The sequence below is a fragment of the Drosophila grimshawi genome, unplaced genomic scaffold (genome assembly GCF_018153295.1).
Source record: "Drosophila grimshawi isolate 15287-2541.00 unplaced genomic scaffold, ASM1815329v1 contig_1377, whole genome shotgun sequence".
NCBI classification, from domain to species: Eukaryota; Metazoa; Arthropoda; class Insecta; order Diptera; family Drosophilidae; genus Drosophila; species Drosophila grimshawi.
In genome coordinates this window covers 25,823,615-25,844,480 of record NW_025062900.1, presented here as the reverse complement: position 1 = coordinate 25,844,480, position 20,866 = coordinate 25,823,615, and the positions used below count along the sequence as shown (strand labels likewise).

The following is a 20,866-nucleotide window of genomic DNA, read 5'->3' as shown; positions in this document are numbered from 1 at the left end:
ATAATGATACATATGTACGCTGTACATTACGCTTTCAGTACAAATGTACCTATTGTTGCATGAGTACAAATGTGGAAGGTATGTATGGAATGCCTTGAAACATACGAGGGCCGTTTAGCAAGTAAGTATAACTATAACTAATTTATGCCTTAATATTTTAATTTAATCGTAAGTTTTAGAAAATTGCCATTCGAAAAGTCCTCGGGAAACATTGCATATGGTAAAAATGAGAGTATATAGGTAAATTAATACCACCTACTTATACCAAGTTGACTGACGAATTTTATGTGAATAACAAGCAGAGAAACAGCTGAGTCGATTGAGCAAGCCCAGTACTATATGTGCGCAGGTAATCGATATATTTAAATGGATCGATAACTCTTCCCATTTCCCTAAAATCGATTAAAAGTTCCAGTATCTGTCGAAACTCCAATTTAGTAGAAATATATATGTTGTCAGAAAAATAATTAAGTTGTAACACTATATTAAATTCTTTATTTCCAAAACATAAAGATTATAGTTCAATAATTACACTAATCAACTCCAGGTCGAGCCAGTAGCAAATTATATTTTTATAATTATATATTTAACTTATGTATTTACACCTGTGTCTTGGGTATCTTCTAGTTGGTAGCTTTTGAATATAGCATTCTTCATTGTTTATTTTTTTAGTATGCCTAATTCTTTTTGTGCAAATCAGCCAAGATAATATAAAACAAACATGTAACAGTACAATATGGTTTTATATTCTTTACACTTTGGTGGCAACGGACAGAAATCAGAAATTTTGATTCGAATTTTGATTTTTTCGTACAAAAATACTGTGTTTTTGCATTACGCTCTCTCAAATCTAAATTAAACGAATCGCACAAACAAGAAGCTACCTGCGCTAACGTGTCTTTCTTGGAAACACAAGAAAAGAGATAATCACATAGCAAATCAGACAGATAACTTTTTTTCGCTTTGCCGTCCCATAATTGGCTCGGAAATAAACATAAAAAAGACATAAACTCCGTGGTGTAATTGGCTCTGAGACGGGTAAAGCATGCAATTAAAAATTATATTATACAAATGAATATAAAATATAAATGTGTGTGTGTGTGCATGCGTATGTATTTATTATACAATAGTTCGTGTTCTGAGTGTACAAACCCTGTAATGCATATTGATACTATAAGAGAAATTTTCCAGAGAATTGGAAAGCAAACATCTCAAAAAATTCCCATAAGAGAAAGTTGAGTTGAACATGCATAAGTAATTTAGTAACGCATTTTGTCAACAGCAGAGCTCGTTGTTGGTTCCTTATTAAATAAAAACCGGTATTATTAATTGTGTAAAAATGCGAATATCATTGCAAACATTAATTTTTTCAATTGCTCTGCCGGCAATTGCTGTCGCCTCTACGTTCGAATATGGAAATTCTCGTGGTGAAGAGCCATTTGATGTATACAACAAGCTCGGCTCGGATTTACAAACTCCAAGGCAACAAGCAACGGGAGCCCCGAATTTTATACGACTTGTATTGATGCGATTAATATATGGCATTGCATCCACAATGGGTGTTGAAGACCGACTTGAAGATGTTTTCAATGGAGCTTTTGTGCCCCCAGGCGAAGACAGTGGACTTGGATTAGGCGATTTAGGTGGTGAAGAGGGTGGTGATGGATTATTTGGCGATGTTTTTGGAGATGACATTTTGTTTTGATAAGAGCTGAAGTTTTAAGTATTTGTTAAGTTTGCTTCAATTATATTATATGTGCCTGTTGAAATGAGAACAAACATGTTATACGTAACTTACTTGTACTATTTACAATGTTTTTTAGTCATTTATATATTAAATAAAGCTTAATTTATTTTATTAGTACAATCTGTTAAATTTGTAAAGCTGCAAGGGTTACATAATGTATTTTTACTTAAAGTTGATGTTATCATTGTAAGTGATCGATATTTCAAATCACAATCTGCTACTACTACTGTGTGCTCCTTAGATTGTGGGATTTATCCCTTTTATTCATTTCATTGTTTTATTTATTTACAGTCATATGTGCTCAGGAATGCTATTAGACCTCTTTGGTTAAAATGGATGGAGTAAGTAGTATATGGGGTCCCTACGGCTAACATTTAATATTAGAGAGATTATCTCTATTCCGTACGAATATATATTCTAACTTTCCATTCTCAACATATACAAGTGATTAAGAAAAATTACGTTTATGCACACTGTCGGAATATAGGGATAATCAAATAAAAAACGAAAGCAATGCTTGAAACAATATCAATATTGTTATATACTTTTTGCATTTTATAATATTATATATTTTATAAAGCTAAAAGATTTCCGTTTTATAAAATCTCAATTAAAATATTGTTATTTAATACCAAAAATAAAGAATAAATTATTTTTGTGATGTAGCAGTCCCATAAGCGAAGCGTCAAATAATTGTTTGGTAGTTTGAAAACAAAACCCACAAAACACATAAGCTTTGTGCTATCGATAGCACCGTCAAAGAGTTTTTTCTAGAGAGATTTCTGAGTTATCTCCTAAGGGTCGGAACATAACAGGATTGCAAAGAAACCACAATTCAATAACACAATAAGTAAATAAGTACACAAAAGGATATCACCGATATCCTTCGTACGCCTTTGCATATATTTTTGATCTGCATCAAAATACGAGCTGATAAAACCATAAATCCAATCTAATCCGACGAAGCCTCGAACTACTGCAACTACTGCCAGTTTCTTCCAACGGCGACCTGATGGGAATCAAAGTTCACCTCCGATAGGCATTTAAGGCGACTATTATTTGAGGATGTTGGTCGCGGATGTTTGTCACTCTTACCTTTGATATGGACCGCAATTACTTCCAGCGCCTACTCAACTGGTTCCACCGGAGCTAAGAGTGTGGATTGGCTTGTAGCATACAGTAATATATTACTGTGAGTAATTACGGTCCATTACTTTGCATCTGGCATATAGATTGTCAAGAAGCATTCTCTCCAGTCTAAGTCTAGGCCATCCTTGCGATTGGTGCCTAAGTGGTGTTTAGTACTGCTGATGAGTAGAATTTGCCTGTACATTGTCTGAGTTTAGTCGATATGGAATATGAAGAGGCATTCCTCAATTTATCTTTTCCTGCGAAAAGCAATCCTCAGGCTATAATGGTATGATTTGTGTATTCTTAATTGAATACTAGATAGCAAATTCTGTTTTAAAGACGCTTAAACGCAGACAAAGATGGGTATCTTTGCCGATCTGGAGTTAAGTCGAGACAATTATTGAAACTTTATCCTCATAGACCTTCCATACATCTCAGAAGTTAACCGAAACACTTGATAGAAGGGAAGTATTAGGACAAAGGCATGAGTGATGAATTGAAGCAGTTACTAATAAATAAGGTTCATGATTCTCGATCGATAACTTTCGAAAACAAATGACGGGATGACTTCTCTTGAATTTAGACCTTGTAATCGACATTCCACTTCAATTAGGAGGCCAAGCTGTAGCCTAAAATAGAAACGAACCCAAAATTTAAGGATTATGCCTGTCTGGAATGAGATAAAGCAGAACCCAAGTTGAAACTATATGTATAATTTGATGGGTCATTTGATTAGGATCTCAGGGTGCGTTTCTCATTTTTATGATACAAATTTTGGTAGTCGTAAACTATACATTGTGGAGGTCGGTCGATAAGAAAGATATTTTGCTTTTCTGGAACAATTGACCGACTATCTCCTTCGCATTCACACGTATCACGTACAGCGGACTCTCATGCAATCAGTATGAGCAGGCAAAGAATAAACTGTCAAGGACTGGCTATTTCGCGTACTTATTTTATTTTTGGTCTCTAAACAAAAAGTCATTCGTTAGTTTAGTGAAAATGTAATTAAATTCTATATGATGGAAATCTTTACTTCGACTTGCTACTTTCGGATCTGTCTTTTAAAAAGCGACAAATCATAGGCTCGCTCATTTAATTTACATTTCTCCATCCAAATTAATCTGACTATTGACAACTTGTATTTATTTTTTCAAACTTTTCGGCAAAAGCCACCAAAAGCACATTGATATAAATAAATACAAAATTGTAAAAATATATTTAGTGTACACATTTATTAACAATATAATATATATGTATAATTTGTATTATTGAAATGTGTCAATGCATATGTTGCATGAAACTTCTACGTCAAACTATTTAGTAAAACCTATAGTGTAAGAGACCTTAAGCTGACTGAATAAAAATATCGAAAGAATAATCGTTGCAGATTGATTCATTTTTTTTGTACTAATTCCATTCGTTTCTACGTGGAATCATAGGTTTATATTCTTTCATTGTGAGCTACCGTTGTTTTGTTTTTTTTTTAAGGAGAGTAAAATTGACGGAAGTAATGTAAGTGTATATTATTTTTGTGTTTGCAATGCACACCTATAAATATAACATATGGTGGTCATCAACGTATTGCTAGAAAGCCTTGCACAAGGGTCACAGCATTTTCACTACAATAGATTTGTATATACATATGTACATCATATACAGTACAATTTGTCGTAATACAAATTCAATCAAATATATAATGTATGTACATATGTGCACACATATGAATGTACGTCTATTCACAATTCAAAATTAAGCGTGCATGCATGCAAGTGTAACATAGAATGAAAGTTTTACATCTATTTGCATATGTGCAAAATATGTATGGACACATACACACACACAAGCGCTTAAAAACTTAAATATGTGTACGTACAGGAAATTGTGCATGAATACATCTGTATGCATTTATGTATGTATGTATGTGGATTTGATTGCATTCATAAGTATGTATGTAAGTACATACATTGCACACACTGATAATGTTTCATTGGGCATTAATACAAACAATTTCTTAATACTTTTGATTTATATGCATATGTTTTTTTGCTGTCTGCGTCATTGTTTGTAAAAAACTAGTTTTTGTATGACAAGCAAAATAGCGAATCGCCAAACATTTTTTTTATAAAATAATTTAATATTCATATGGCAGCTAAATATTTGTGTAGATATGTGTGTAAATGTGTGTGTGGAATATAGTTATGTCCAATTTGCAACTACAAGATAGCTCCAAGTCTGACATACTAGTTTCAACTAACAGAACTGACGGCCCTTTGGAACAACCAGCAAAAATGTTGTACGGAAATTGCCGCAGATCGTCGTTTGTACTTTATCGGCATCCATTTAAAGGTTGCCTACACAATGCAGAACACTCCGCCGCCCCCCACCCCACATAAAACAAGATGTGTTCAAATAAAACAGATGTTTTATTAATTTCGACTGCCAGAAACAATCTTAAGAATACGACAAAAAAGAGGAAAGGGGACTAATGTAACAGATAATTATTAGCTAAAAAATGCTAAAAATCTAGAATGGTTATATGTTGTCATGTCAGTGTCAAGAGAGACTATAACTCAATTTCTAATTCCTACAATTTAAAAAGTAGTTCTGTGTGTATAATTTGATTGTCATAAAATTTGGAATGCATAAATATGGTATTCAAGAGTTTATCGATTTTTGTTGAATAAGGTGAGCTATTGACCAAGTAAATCAACTTTTTTTTGTAAATACAAATAAACATTTCAAATTTCAGTTCTCCGGCCCTTACAGTCTCTGAGATATCTCACATTCATACAGACGCACAGACAAGCGAGTCTTTATTCCAAGATCTAAGCTGAAAATTGGCATAAGCACCACAATTGGGGAAAATCAGAGTTGAAATTGTTTACCCTCTGTCAAAATTCTAATGACACATTTAACTGCCTTCGCATGCTTCTTAACTTAGACCAACGCTCAAACAGCCAAAGTTCTTAAACTATTGTGTCGCCCATATCCGCATAGTGTAGTTGCCTTCATTTCACGAATCCATCCATGTCTATCAGAATTAACCCGTTTGTTATACTATTTCATGAACTCGACCTCTCAGATACTAAAAGAGCTAAATAATTTTTCTTTATACTCATTCCCTTCAATAATTTATAATATTATAACATTCAGAAATACAAAATTTTTGACAAGGATTAGATAAAAACCACATGTCATAAATATTTCACTTTGCGATTCCGACTACGATTTTGAGAATTGGTCAAGCAGAGGATGTGCAACTGAATAGTGTACTGGACTAAGGACTACATACGTCCTGCAGATATCAATTTATTTTGCATTTCGTCCAGTCATCCTCCATAATCATGCCAAGGTTATTTGCGTGAGCTTGTTGGGTTATATCCTATTCACAAAATATCCTTCCCAGCATTTCTAGAACCAATCAGTCTTCTGGTCCGAATATTTGATCTGATGGTTTTTTTTTAGATGTCGGTAAATCTGAGTTTCTAAATATACTAAATTACTTTAGAAAGCTGTTCAAGGGTTTTATCTCACCGGATCCTTTCTTGAGTAGACTATTAGTTATAGAACTAACTTTCGCTCTGGCTTCTCTGCTTATTTATATCCATGTACCTCATGCTAATTCCTTGATAAAAATTGACAAATTTTCCACCACCCGTTTACCTGAATCCTATTGTTAATCCCCAATGAATTAGTTAAAAATCCGTCTTTCTAGAACTCAGTCATATTAAAAAAGAGAACGTCCACGTTCGTTCTGAAGAAAATATCGATTTAAAGAAATAAATTGCTTCAGTGAACAAGTCCGCCAAGTTCCGTTTACCTTTAGACAACAAAAATAAAAAAAAATGAATGCTTTTGCCCATTCTGGTGAAGGGGTGGGCCGTGAATTTAACAAATATTACAACCAATGCTTTTGCAAGACGCGGAATCAGTAAATTTAAATTGGACAAATAAAATAACCACCATTTAGATAATTGCAAATATTCATATCGTCCTTTTTATTTTCGAAAATCAAATCTTTTGAGTAAATCAGCGTTTTCAGTTTCCACTGTGGCGGTAAATTTTTCATTGTTTTTTTTTTTTTTCAATTTTTTTAATTAGCCACAACTTTTGGCATTCATAAATTGCTTATGGAACACTATCAAAGATATGCCTATTATCTGAACTTATGAATCTATTTATTTACTTATCTAAAAACAGGGTTTATCAACTCACTTGGCTATAGACCGTATACCTATAAGATGAATATATTATATATATTACAAAGAAAAACAAAATCCGAAATTGTTCATGTATCATGTATAAAGTTCAACTTGATATTTTTCGAAGTTTAACATCTGAGCCCTGAAAACAACACTTAAAAACTCATATTTATTATCCACAAATCATAATTGGACATTCATATGTACATTCGAACCGTCATGCGGAGTAATTTCGTCGTACAACTATGCCTTTTTATCGAACAATGTTTTTGGATTGTTGAAGCCAGTTTTTCAACTTAGATCACCCTGTGTTTGCCATATACAATTGTTAGTACATACATATGTATGTGTGTGTAGCTGCAACCTTGACAACTCGTGTAGTAGTTTTGTAAGCGGGGTTTAGTGCAGAAGGTGAAGTGAAGAAACAAAATAATAATAATAGTGTGCACATGTAAAACTACTCAAATCGGAATACACGCATAAGTATATAATCAATGCCATATTTAAGCACACACACTCATACATTTACAAAACTGCATCGTATGTGACACAACTACCGTAAATTGGTGACCGTACTGACGCCATTTTGTATTTACATATTTGGAACACTCAGTTGAAATTATTGTAAATGGAACTTGGGAAAAAAAGGTAACACATGTTTATACACATATATATTCAATTATATATACATGTACACATATATGAAACTGGTTATTAAATTATAACTAGACGAGCAGTGTACTCCATGTACATTTACACACACATACATACATGTTTGAAAATGATGTGCGCATATGTACATTAATACATACATACATATATATGTCTGCCATTTTATTGAAAATTCAAATGAAACAAATTATTGCAAATGCATTCATGTGTGTATGTATACAAATGTATGTACTTACAAATTCAGTTTGTTTTATATTTTAATGTGGTGAGTGAAATCCTTCAACCTTTTGATATATGTACCCAATATACATACACACACACACATATTTGTGTTGCGTATGTGTGTATACACGATCATACATATGTACATCTGTGGATGTGTGTGTGCGTAGCGAATTTATATTAATGTTTATTATTTATTATGTATGTATGAGTGTACTTTCGTGCATACATAGATAATATATATTTAAATATACATACACACTCGTATGTGTGTGTGTATATACACAACATTTTTCAAGGCAAGGTTTACAATACAATACAAATATATAAATTATGTTTAAAATTAGTATTGTGTAAATGATGATACATTGTGATTATTTTGATTAATTTCAGGTATAAGGGTGGTCGGACACCTTCAGTTAGGTCAAGTGATAGGCGACGTCCTCAAAGTTTTTCAACATCATCTACACTGTCCCCGCGGGTTGTGTTATCTCGTTTGGAAGCCAGAGATTTTGAACGCCTTCGATTATCTTATAAAGTTGCTATTGACCAGAGGAGATCTCGAAGCTGCCGTGGCATGAACATGGGTCAAAAAATCAGTGGCGGTGTTAAAACAGTTAACCGTAATGATTCTCAAGCAACATTCAAGCCAATTATACCAAGAGAACTGCAAGCCGATTTCATTAAGCCTGCTCGGATTGATATTCTGCTTGATATGCCGCCAGCAAATCGGGAAGTTCAATTGAAACACTCGTGGAACTCGGAGGACAGATCGCTAAACATATTTGTTAAAGAAGATGATAAATTGACATTTCACAGACATCCCGTCGCACAAAGCACTGATTGCATTCGCGGTAAAATTGGTCTCACAAAAGGACTGCACATATGGGAAATATATTGGCCAACAAGGCAGAGGGGCACTCATGCCGTTGTCGGTGTGGCATCTGGCGATGCACCGTTGCACTCTGTGGGATACCAAAGTCTAGTAGGATCTACTGAGCAGAGTTGGGGCTGGGACTTGGGCAGAAACAAATTGTATCACGACTCGAAGAATTCGGCCGGTGTCACATATCCGGCAATCTTGAAGAATGACGAAGCATTTTTGGTTCCCGACAAGTTTTTGGTGGCACTCGATATGGACGAGGGAACCTTGAGCTTCATTGTTGACCAGCAATATCTTGGCATTGCATTCAAAGGCCTCAAAGGGAAAAAGCTATATCCTGTCGTCTCTGCCGTTTGGGGACACTGCGAGATAACAATGCGTTATATCGGCGGATTAGATCGTAAGTATACATTTTGATTTACAATGATCATCAGTAATATCATAAAATTTTAATTTAATTTAATACTCCCGAAGCCATATATTTTATATTCAAACATTCCAAATTGAACTCGCAAAAAACAAATTATACTTCTTCCGTACTCGCGTTCTCCCTGCACACTCAAAAAGCTTTCATTTTTTTTATAATATACAAATAATTAAATTTTCCTTACAGCTGAACCTTTGCCATTAATGGATCTTTGCCGAAGGTCGATTCGACAAAAAATTGGTCGAGTAAATTTGGAAGAACGTATACAACAGCTTCAGCTTCCACAATCTATGAAAACCTATTTATTATATAAAAATCGTAGATAATATTTCTAATGTGGGATTAAATAAGTTATCATTTTGCATCTCTGCTGCATGTGATGGGGGAAGTTAAGGTAAATAGTATTAGTTTGTAATAGTCTTTTAATCAATGTTATTTTTTTTCGTCAAGGAATAATGTCAAAGTATATTATTTTAACTGTACTTGATATTCGTTTTCCGATTTGTATTGTAAATTAAGTCGATATGATTAACAAAATATTTAATATACTCATAAATCATTTGCTAAATCGTGGAAGAAATTAAACTTTTCTTCAAATTAACATTGATATACGCATAAATACAAATTAAATTAAAGAAAGAAAGAAAAAAAAACGACACAAACCTCGTGGTATATTCAAAAACATCAAATTTTGTACCATAACATTAGCTATAGCATCCATTTTAAATACGTTCTTAGTTTAGCATTTAATTTGTATTGAGAGACGCGTGTTCAGATTTATAATTTAGTTAATTATGAAATAGCAATGTACATACATACATATACATACATGGTAAAAAAAATAATAATAATTTCTTAAGGCATTCTATGTGTAATAATAATTATGTATTCCTCAATTGATGAGATGTCAGTCTAAATCTTGGTTACTTTAGGTATTCTTTGGATGTGCAAAATACGCATGTACATATGTACTCAATAGGGCGTTAATAGTACACGGTCCTAAGGATAATTGAATTGAATAGGAAGAAGGAAACAGGAGTCTTTAAATACAAATAATAAAGGTGCAATAATTTCAACAGCAAAAACATCTTTTGTTTGCTAACAGAACTGATTTGAAGGAATCTCAAAGAACGCACTGTATCAACATTAAACATAATTTTCATTTTGACGATAACTGAATTTATTAATACAACACAAACAGTAACAAAGCACATCAGACAGCAGACAGCCAAGTGAACCATATAACTCTCATTGCAGCCCAATTCTAATTGGCATGCTGATGGAATGGCGAACTGTTAATAAAGTGCTGGAATCCATTTACACACCACACTTACTACTACTAAACACAATATCGCAAAATTGTAAAATTATATTTAACTGTTTTTGTATTAAGCTGAGGAAACTACTAGTAAACAAACCACATGAGAATAATTATTAAATATGCTTTAAGTATTTGTTCGTTTATAGACTCGTCACTCCCATTGTATTTGACAGGGAGCCCTAATATCCTATTCTGGGGATATATCATGTAAGACCATTTATACAATATACATACTTTCAGTCAATAATATAAATTTTTATAATTTTCATGGACAGCTAAGTTTACTCCAACATATGTACTTATATTGCATTTTAGATGGTTTATACATAAGTTTATTTTTAAATTTGATGACATTTAATAAAGACTTAATTTCACTGAAAAATTATTAAATACTTAAAACCACAATTTTTCCAATTTTTCACAAATTATATTTTAAAATAATACAGAAATCATTAACATTCCCATGATCTCTAAAATTTTAGCGATTTGGTATATAAAAAGTCCTGGTCCAGATGAATAAGATTATAATATGAAAACAATAGGTGTCTTTTTCGGGCAAATGAAGTCTGATTTTGAAAAGATGGACTTATTTGTAATCATGGGAACCAGACACGTCGACAGCATTTGACATGACCTAAGCGTTCTATTACTACAAGATCCGACTTTTTGGCCGAGATATGCAAATTGTAAGTTGTTTTAGCGTGCAAATATGCAAATGTAAAGAGAAGCGCTGCATACTTTGCGGCATTTACATTAAAGAACTAGTTCCCCAACAGCCCGAACCAGAGGATCACCAGTCGCCGCTGTGCTTCGAAAGAAATGAGCGAAAGGAAATTAAAATGCTAACCAACAGCGAATCAACCGATCCGCATATCCGCTCGACAACATTTCTAATTGAGAGATTGCCCAGGTGTCCTTCATTATGGGTGAGTTCCAGTATCCACATGAGCTAAGCCGTTGCTGTACACCCCAGATAAGCAGATTTTAATCAATTTATTTTCCAACTGCCTTAAGATGGTGAGCTCTCTAGGGAAGATCAATCTCGTCCTCCACAACAACTTGTCTTAACCTTGTGCTACAGAAAGTTGTCCACAAAGATCTGGGTCCTACTGTTTGGCATCCGAAGGACGAGCCGTTCTGCACTGGAAAAGGGTTTGTCGACGTGGGCTGCCAACAGCGAAAACAGCAAGACCCATACGGACGCACACATCGCTCGATCTCGAAAGACTGGCTTAACAATAAATGCGGAGTAGTCGTACAGTAAATCTTGAATGCTTTTAGGGGAACCCTGCTTTCTTTCACTGTATGTTGGAGTGCACCGTTATAACTGCTACCATCACCTGGATTGTCCTCTTTTTGAAGTGAGCAGTAAGGAATAAGCATGTCCATTTGGGGTAAAATCTAAAGAGTACTCGAAATATTCGACAGTTCCTTTATGTATTTCTTGAAGTATCCCCTAAGATGTAAATCAGTTCTGGGCAGAAAGAACAAGTAAAGAAATAAAGCTTGATTGATTAAAGGGAATCCTGCTTCAGATATGTTATTTCACTTTTACTTAAGATTTGACACACAAGTAGAACCAATGAATGATTTGTGGGTGTTCGGCCCACCACATTTCTTTACAGCACTTATATTTAGCAGATTCATAGGCAGACTTATTGGGCAAACAGACAAACCGACAAACAGGCCAAGACCGCCTAGTTCTTAAAACAAAAGAATAAATTAAAAAGTCAATCAGTAATGAGAGCAGGGCCACTGCGGCCATTTGTATATTAATTTTTTTCAAATATAATTACATAGTGTACAACAATAGTCAAGTTACAAAACTCTATTATATAGAAAGAAACGTTGTTGCGCGTTATTCATAAAATTAAATAAAAATGAATCGGAAATTAACATCATAGGAAATTACATGTTTTTTTTTCAGTTAAAGTACTCTATCTTAATTTGTTGAATCACTATTAATTCTCTTTGGTTTTGGCAAAGGATTCCAATCCAAGTTCGATGTTGTTGGCGAGGACTCCCTACATTGAAATACCTCTTTATTTATTCTGCTTTTTTGAAAGTAACTCGGTTGCAAAGGTAACGGATTATCCAAACTTGAATTACCATTAGAAATATTTGTACAGACTTCATGACTGTTTTCGTTCTGATCAACTATCGGTGTTATATCGTTTGGAAGATACAAAGACGTAGAATATACATGGGTCCCTTTAGCTGCGCTTTCTTTCAGGAGCTTCTGACTACGATTTATAGAATCAATTATTTCTTTAACCGATTTTGGCTTAGCCGATTTAAATTTTCCTTCTGAATTTTCAGTATGTATCTCTGAATTTTCAAGAATTGTTAACGGCTCATTCAAGTACTCTGAACCTTGAACGATGTTGTTATTATTTTTATAAAACGATTCTTTCGCTAAAGTATTATAAGTACTTTGATCACAATGTTCTGTGTTCATATTAACAACTTGCTGTTTTCTTTCTAACTGCTCGCACGTTGGCAAATAATCTACATTTGGTACAATATCCTCCTTTGAAATCTGCTTTTTCGTTTCAACATTAAGAAGTTTTTGTTTAGAAATGATATTTGAGGGATCTTTTCCGAAAATATTTGAAGTACTTTGATTACCATCTTCTGTGACCGTAATAAGATTACGGTGCACATTGCCAACCTTCAGTTTTTTATCTGGCTGTTCGCTCGTCGGCAAATGCTCTACATTTGCTATAATAGGTATAATTTCCTCTTTAGAAATTACCTTTTTTGTATCAATGTTAACATGTTTTTGTTTGAAAGTTATATTTTTTGAATCATTTTCTAAAGTTTTTGAAGTACTTTGATTATCTGTGACTTTAATTAGATTATTGTGCAAATTAACAACTTGTATTTTATCTGTCTGATCGGACGTTGGCAAATGCTCTACATTTGTTACAACTGTTATAATTTCCTCTTTACAAATGTCATTTTTCGTATCAATATTAACATGTTTTTGTCTGGGAGTAATGTTGGGTGAATCTTTTCCAAAAGTTTTAAATGTACTTTGATTACTATGTTCTGTAACAACCAGCTGCTCGCAATTTGGCAACTGTTTTATATTTGGTATAACTGGTATAACGTCCTCTTTAGGAATCTCATTTTTCGTATTAATATTAACATGACTTTGTCTAGGAGTGATTTTATTGAAATCTTTTCCTAAAATATTGGAAGTACTTGGATTGTTATGTTCTATGATTTTAATTTGATTACTGTGCACATTAACTGGTTGTTTTTTATCTGTCTGCTCGGGCGTTGGCAGATGCTCTACATTTGGTGCAACGGGTATAATTTCCTGTTTAGAAATGTTCTTTTTCGTATCAATATTCACATGTTTTTGTCTAGGAGTGATATTGGGTGGATCTTTTCCAAAAGTATTAGAAGTACTTTGATTACTATGTTCTGTAACAACTGGCTGCTCGTCATTTGGCAAATGCTTTACATTTGGTGTAGATGGTATGATTACCTCTTTAGAAATCTCCCTTTTTGTATCAATATTAACATGTTTTTGACTATAAATTATATTGCTATTCTTCCCAAAAGTATTATGAGTACTTTGACTATTACAGTTTTCATTTTCATTTTGGTCGACCTGTTTGCACGTTGGCAAATACTCAATATTTATAGTAACTTCTTCTTTGGGATTGCCCTTTTCCGTATCGATATTAACGTGTTTTTGTTTCGAAGTGATGTTCTTGGCATCTTCGCCGGTGCGTTGGCTTATTTCTACGGTGCCGGTGTTTCGAGCAACCGGTTCCTGAGAAGACTCCAATGCACTCGTTTTATTAGTAGAAATCTCATTTGATTGATTGACAAATCTTTCAATTTCTACTGTAAGTGATTTTATGTCAACTTCTGTCGGTGACTGACAGGTTTCCGTTGATTTTTCTTGAACAGAATCCGCAGCAGGTTTGCCGACCTAGAAACAAAATATAATAAAATTCATTTTCAAATAAGACACATAAGGATAAAAGATTGATTAGAATTTACCACATTTCTAACTGGAGGTAAGGGAGCTTTCCTCTTTTTTCTGTGTGATTTTCTAACATTGGTATCTGTTACATTTCCTCCATAAGTATCATCCGAATCAATATCTGTTTCAAATGGATTAGTGCTTGCGAGACTAGAATTCGAAGATCTTCAAAGAAACGAGAACAGTTCGGATTAATAATATTCTTAATATGCATAATTAAGTTCACAATAATAACTTATAAATAATTTAATGTTTTACAATAGTACACATAAGCCAAATCATTTCATTTATTACCTGATCGTATGGTTGTTTTGAAGTTGTGGTGTCAAACATCTATAAAATCTACCGCTACCGCGGTATATCGGACTACTGTTTATTCTGCTCGAGTCCCCCTAGTAAAGAAATACCAAAATAAATCGATATAATTTGTTCAATTAGTATAATCCATAATCTTCATAACGTTCTGCTTTTATTGGGGTACGGGATATTCTCTTTCGATTAACGTCAGACCTAAGAAAGTGAATAGGGGTTTCAGCCTAACTATGGAATATCGTGGGCTCTCTGGCCAAGAAAAATAGCCCAAGCGATTTTGAGAGTCTGGAAAATAACACACTAGCTTTATTTATTTTCAAAGAAGTAAAGTAACAGCACAGTTCTTAAGTCCAACTGAGTTAGTAGATATTATGCTTGATAAAAAAATGGACTGGCCTCTCTTTACTAGAGCCAAAGACAACTAAGCTAAATATCTAAAGCTTTAGAGTGCAAGAACTACTGTACTGCCTACCTAAAGAATTCTAATGCGGTAGGACCATTAATAATAAATACTTCTAATAAAGACGATAGAAGAAAAAAGACTCAAGTAATACACCAGGGTAGCGGTTTACATCCATTGCTCTGGAAAGAAAACTCAAGCTCACAAGATGTAAATGAATATGCATCCTGTAACATAACTGTTGGACCTCAGGTAGGATTGTAGCTGTGAATTCCCTGTATCACTCTCTACTGACATTAAATGGATATCAATAATCCTAGACAAGTGACCTTATTGGATCCAAGGACAAGTGTGTCGCAACAAGTGTGACAGATCTTAAGACAAGATAACTTTGGGCGACATTTAAGATGCTGTCTTACAGTCTCAACCACAGGAAAAGTGCAGTGGTTCATTGATAGATCAAGGAATGATCAAAAGCCTGTGTAAGAATTATAAATCCCAAGATAGGTTATTTACTTCAATTGGATACATCATAAAGATCAAAGGGTCGAGGAGGAATCATAAATAATAATCAGACAGACAGTTTTTGTAAGCATTTACGGATGCCCTCGAATATGGATGCGGATTGTAGGAACTGCATTTAGACATTTTTGTAAACAACAAGTTGATACTATGAAATTGGACAATGTAGAACAAAATATCATAACTTACCTCTAGAGAGGTATTAACATTCTGTAAAGATCGGATTAAACCTCTATTTCCAGCTGCCTGTTGTCCTGGTTGTTGATACGATCTATTTAAGTCATAATTTCTTCGCAAAACAGGAGGACTTTCAGATGTTTTTTGAATTCCCAAAGTAGATGACTTTTTTTTTAAGGTAAATGACCTAAAATTCCTACAAAAGAGAATGGTGTGTAAATGTTAAAGATAACTGGTCAATTAAAATATATATTACCGCCAACTTACCAAACGTCTCGCAGATTTCCTATAGAGAAACTTCTTCGTCTGCTGTCATCATCGCGTTTTGATAATTTCCAAAAGCGCAAACGTTTATGATTGTCCTCTTCGTGAAATGGATTTAAGTGATCAGGATAGTTATATATTGAGATTTGACTTGAAGACCTATCACAGCTTGTCGGAAGATTTTTGTTCGAATTCATCATCCTATGATATAAAGTAATAATAACAAATTAATAATATAATAGCCATTATCTATTTGCTCTTGCTCTTGGAATTCGGTCTATTGCTATATGGTCGAATCGATCGACATTAAGATCTGATTGCGATCTTTGCGGGCGTTGTCCAAACGATTCTCCACTGCGATTTCTTCTATTTATATATTACCAAAGTGCTTAAGGGCAAAAAGCTACAGTTGACAGCATAAACAGCGAACCAGCAACAACAATTGCACGGGAGGCAGACGAGAGGCGAGAAACGAGAGACGAGCAATAAGTGAAGATGCGGACCGCTTATCAAAGAGTTAATTATAGTTCTTAATCATTTAACAAGCACAAGAACAACAGCAGCAAGAAAAAGATATTGTATATCGGGAGAGAGAGGAGAAAATCATTTTGTGTTGCATTACTTTAAAGAAAGAACAGAATTGTAATTGTGGCACCGTTAAATATTATGCTCATAAAAGCAGCTCATGCAAATTATTAAAGTAGATAAAAAACTGAAGTTATGTCACAAAAATATGATCACTAAATATGAATAAAAATATGACGTCACAAAACGTGCAAAAATACTTTAAGTATTTGCTGAATCTATAGAGCATATTTATCTAAGCTAATTTATCGAAATTGATGTAAAAAGCATAAGTTAACAACAAGATACGATTCGAAGTATTTAAATACAATGCAGCTATCGTCTAGACATTTACAGATATCAGATATTCAGATAGAATTCTTGAAGCGACTATATTTTTGGCTTTATCAGTAATCGATCTGCTTGCGTTCTAAGTCGGCTCGATTATAGCAAACTTATATCTAATAGTAACCTCACTATTCAATTACAGCGCTGCTCCCTAACTTGCCATGGATGTGATATTTTATTTTAACACCTTGCAATACAAAAAGTCGCTAAATAATAGTACATAAGAAATGTATTGTGAGTATTTCTTACACGTCAGCGGGGCGAACTTGTTGGTCATGTTATTGTAGTCCTCGCCGAAAATTAAATTAATATTTCAATTTGTTGATTGTAAACATAGCTGCTCAATTATTCTAATATTAATCTAAACAACAACAACAAAAACTTGAGGAGCTAAACAGACTGCAAACAAAATCCACGATCTCTCTTAATTTAAAATCTGGATTATGCTCTCTCTCTCTCTCTCTCTCTCTCTGTATCTCTCTGCGTCGCTGAGATTAACGGTGAGTTCAGGGCCCGAGCGAAAACGAATCGCTGGGTAATTTGTATATGAAAGGCATGACCTATCTGTATGTAGATGTTGTCTAATAACTATATATATACAGGCCGATTATTGTACGCAAGTATCTATCTACCTTCAAAATATGTCCATATAGCCACTGTGATCGATCGTGCTCTTATAAGAAATTAGGTGTGTGCATGACAAGAAATTAGTATGTACGAGGTACAAGTGTACAAATGTAGATGTGTACATAAATCCATGCATGAGTATTGTATAAGAATATAACTATATATACAAACATATATGAAGGTAAAGATGTAGCTGTGTGTGTGTTTGCACACAAATAAAAATACTTTGATATACGTATTTATTAAACAAACACAAATTACTACATGTCTAAATTCGTATGCACATATGTATGTGAATTAATGTACATATACACGCTTGTACATATATAGATTAGACTGAATATAAGCGGAATTTGTAACACTTTTGATATGTACATTATATGTGTATTTTTTACATGGAATGTAATGCAAGTATATATTCACATTTATACATTTGTATAGAAATATACCTAGCCGCACTGTAGTTTTGCTAACTTTTTCGATTTATAGGCAACGATGATCTCAACACGTTAAATTAAAGCTCTATTGCTAAAGCACCGAGTTGAAGTTCAACACTAAATGAACTTTTTCTTTGCAGAATTCATACAGACAGGAAAGCTTTTCAATATTTCAAGAATCAACGAGGGCATTTCGTAAAGTATTTTATTTAAGTGAACCAACAACATATAATATGCAGGTGAATACGTTGAAACCGGCTTTGCGAATCATAATCAAGGGTGCCACGGTGCCACGATATGTTTGCAATTCTCTCAAAAGTTAATTCGCTTGTCACGCAAACGGCAAAACTTTACTTTTGATCTTCAGTTTTTGAACGAACAATTAAAATCTGGACAAGCTAGTCGCCTGTTAGCTATAACCGTCGGCATACATAAATATTAAGTTAAATAAATCAAATAAACGTCAACATAAGAAATTGCTTTATTACAATTAAAATCCAAATATTGATCATTCTTGTTTATGTCTGTTCGTCGATTTTTTGTTGTCGATAACAGATTAGTGTTGTTAAGTAGTGTTGCCGTTTTAGCTATAGTCCCGCTAGACTTGGCTGTTCAGCAATTTTCTGTTTGGAATTTGTATAACATGTAACAAACTAGCTTAATGTACACCAAAAAAAAAAAAAAATTATTTAATGAAAAAATATTTACAAAAGCTGCGAAAACTGCATTTAAAAAGTAGACAGAACCAACGAATTTTGCAACAACTGCAATTATACATTTAATGCAAAATTATGAAACCCCACAAAATATAATTTTTTTAGTTTTCATTCATAAAAATAATTTCCTACAGATACGGGTTATTTAGAGTATGGTACTGCCATTCCAGTTGCCATTAATTTATCACACTCTCTTATATTATATAGCTATTACAAATGCATCAGAGCAAATTTCTTTTGAGTCATCGTTGAAGCTACTTTTGACAATCGATAGTTGGCAATAATGCCGATAATTACGGCAATTTTATTGCGATAATAGATTAATATAAAAATATAGTAATATTATATATAGATATTTATAAAAAAAATGTTTTTGGTTGAGTAAAGTGGTTTCTTTTTCTCACGGGCTGCTGCGCATGGCATGGACTCTTTGGAGACGATCGCGATCAGTCAGTAAATGCTCTTGCGCATGGACCCGGTAAATAATTTTTTAAAAACTAAATTATAGGTAAAAGGAGATTTGCATAGAGTAAGAAGAGAATCTCAATAAAGTTCATTAAAACATTTCTCCACAAATCTCGTATATATCAAGAAAAGACCGGCTTGACCGGCTCAAGGTTCACCTAAATTCAAAGGGGAAGCTTAAGATCAAACTTTAGCTTCCCAACAAGTACCGTTTCCGATGTGTGAGTTAGCTGTGAAGCATTAGGTCGAAGACTACCGTCGAGGCCTACTTATCGATAAATGCGTTCTAGTTCAAAACAATGTAGACTTCTACTCATAAGCTTATATATACGGAAATAACTTCTAAATTGGGTTCTACAACTGGGCGCATAAATGATGTTAAGTAATTCTGAATCCCTTTGGTCTGGCCTTGAGAAGAAAATCATAGCCTGAAAGCATTTTTGTATTAAGCTATGCATTTGGCCTTGGATCTACATACACCGGCCTAGCCGGTGGGAAAACCCCAGTTTATGGGGGTCATATAGTCATTTAGGTAGTTAATATATGTACCTACCATCGGTCTTTGGAATTTTTGAAAAATATTGAATAATTTGTTTATGGCAGGCAATTAACTTTTTTGCTAGGAGCTGTTCCAGTTGAACTGCGAGACACTGTATGTATATTACTGAGTGCAAAAGGCACAAAAAATCACGCCGAAGGACATTTATTGCCTGTGTGAAGTGGCTGACTCGAATACTTTGCACTTGTTATGCGAGAAGCCAACAGTTCTCTGGAGTGTAAGAAAGCATCTGTGTAAGAAGCTAATTACTTTTGCGGATATAAAAAATAGATAAGAAAGATCGACCTGGTCGATCCAAATCGTGAGCACTTGGTACAAAAGACCACTTACTGCTCTCAGTGATAGCCTTCTCTATAATAGAAGGTGTTATCAGATCTTTGGCCACTCTTCTGCTTAGAAAACATTTCTAATAGCGATGGGTTTTCCCTCCTGCCTTTCAAATACATTCCCTCAAACTTTTTTACACTTATTTAAAAAAATTTTAGTGAGAAAAAGGTGAAAACGAAATCCATATAGATTCATTAAAGCTGTTTTAAATTTATCTACTTTGTGTACATCACTGACAGACGGAAAGAGAGACGGATATTATTAAGTAAGAGTAAGAGACCTAAATTATTAAGTAAGATGCAAATAAAAACAAGAAAGAACGAATGTCTTAGATTCGCCAAAGTTTGCATTCCATTACAGACTGGACTCAACTTGACAAAAGCCAAATCTCCCCATACGTTAAAAAAATAACTGACCGATTGTTCCTGTGAAAGGTATATATAGTAGGTCAATGAAGATGGTTTTCTGTTTTAAATGTTAGGAACGTAAACCGCACATCGGTTCGGACCGGATAACTTGCTTAACATAAAAGTTGTT

General features: G+C 33.9%; 2 protein-coding genes across 3 annotated transcripts; one reads left to right on the top strand and one right to left on the bottom strand.

Annotated features, from left to right (window-relative positions):
• The first annotated feature begins 4,306 nt into the window (after positions 1-4,306).
• Positions 4,307-11,007, top strand: LOC6566955 (protein gustavus). Of its 2 annotated transcripts, none has more exons than XM_032739381.2 (3): positions 4,307-4,393; positions 8,371-9,260; positions 9,474-10,999. In XM_032739381.2, coding segments are annotated over exons 1-3 (1,032 nt in total). In that variant the 5' UTR covers positions 4,307-4,391; the 3' UTR covers positions 9,614-10,999. The 2 variants fall into 2 exon arrangements, with proteins under 2 accessions (XP_032595272.1, XP_001993533.1); XM_001993497.2 differs by lacking the exon at positions 4,307-4,393 and adding an exon at positions 7,403-7,731 and having other exon boundaries at positions 9,474-11,007.
• A 1,339-nt stretch (positions 11,008-12,346) lies between these two features.
• Positions 12,347-18,376, bottom strand: LOC6566954 (mediator of DNA damage checkpoint protein 1). The gene is made up of 6 exons (XM_032739326.1): positions 18,275-18,376; positions 16,290-16,487; positions 16,035-16,218; positions 14,906-15,003; positions 14,629-14,776; positions 12,347-14,557 (listed from the first exon to the last, which is right to left on the bottom strand). The coding sequence occupies exons 2-6, from the start codon at positions 16,484-16,486 to the stop codon at positions 12,551-12,553; spliced, it is 2,634 nt and encodes an 877-aa protein (XP_032595217.1). The 5' UTR covers position 16,487; positions 18,275-18,376; the 3' UTR covers positions 12,347-12,550.
• Positions 18,377-20,866: the final 2,490 nt, after the last annotated feature.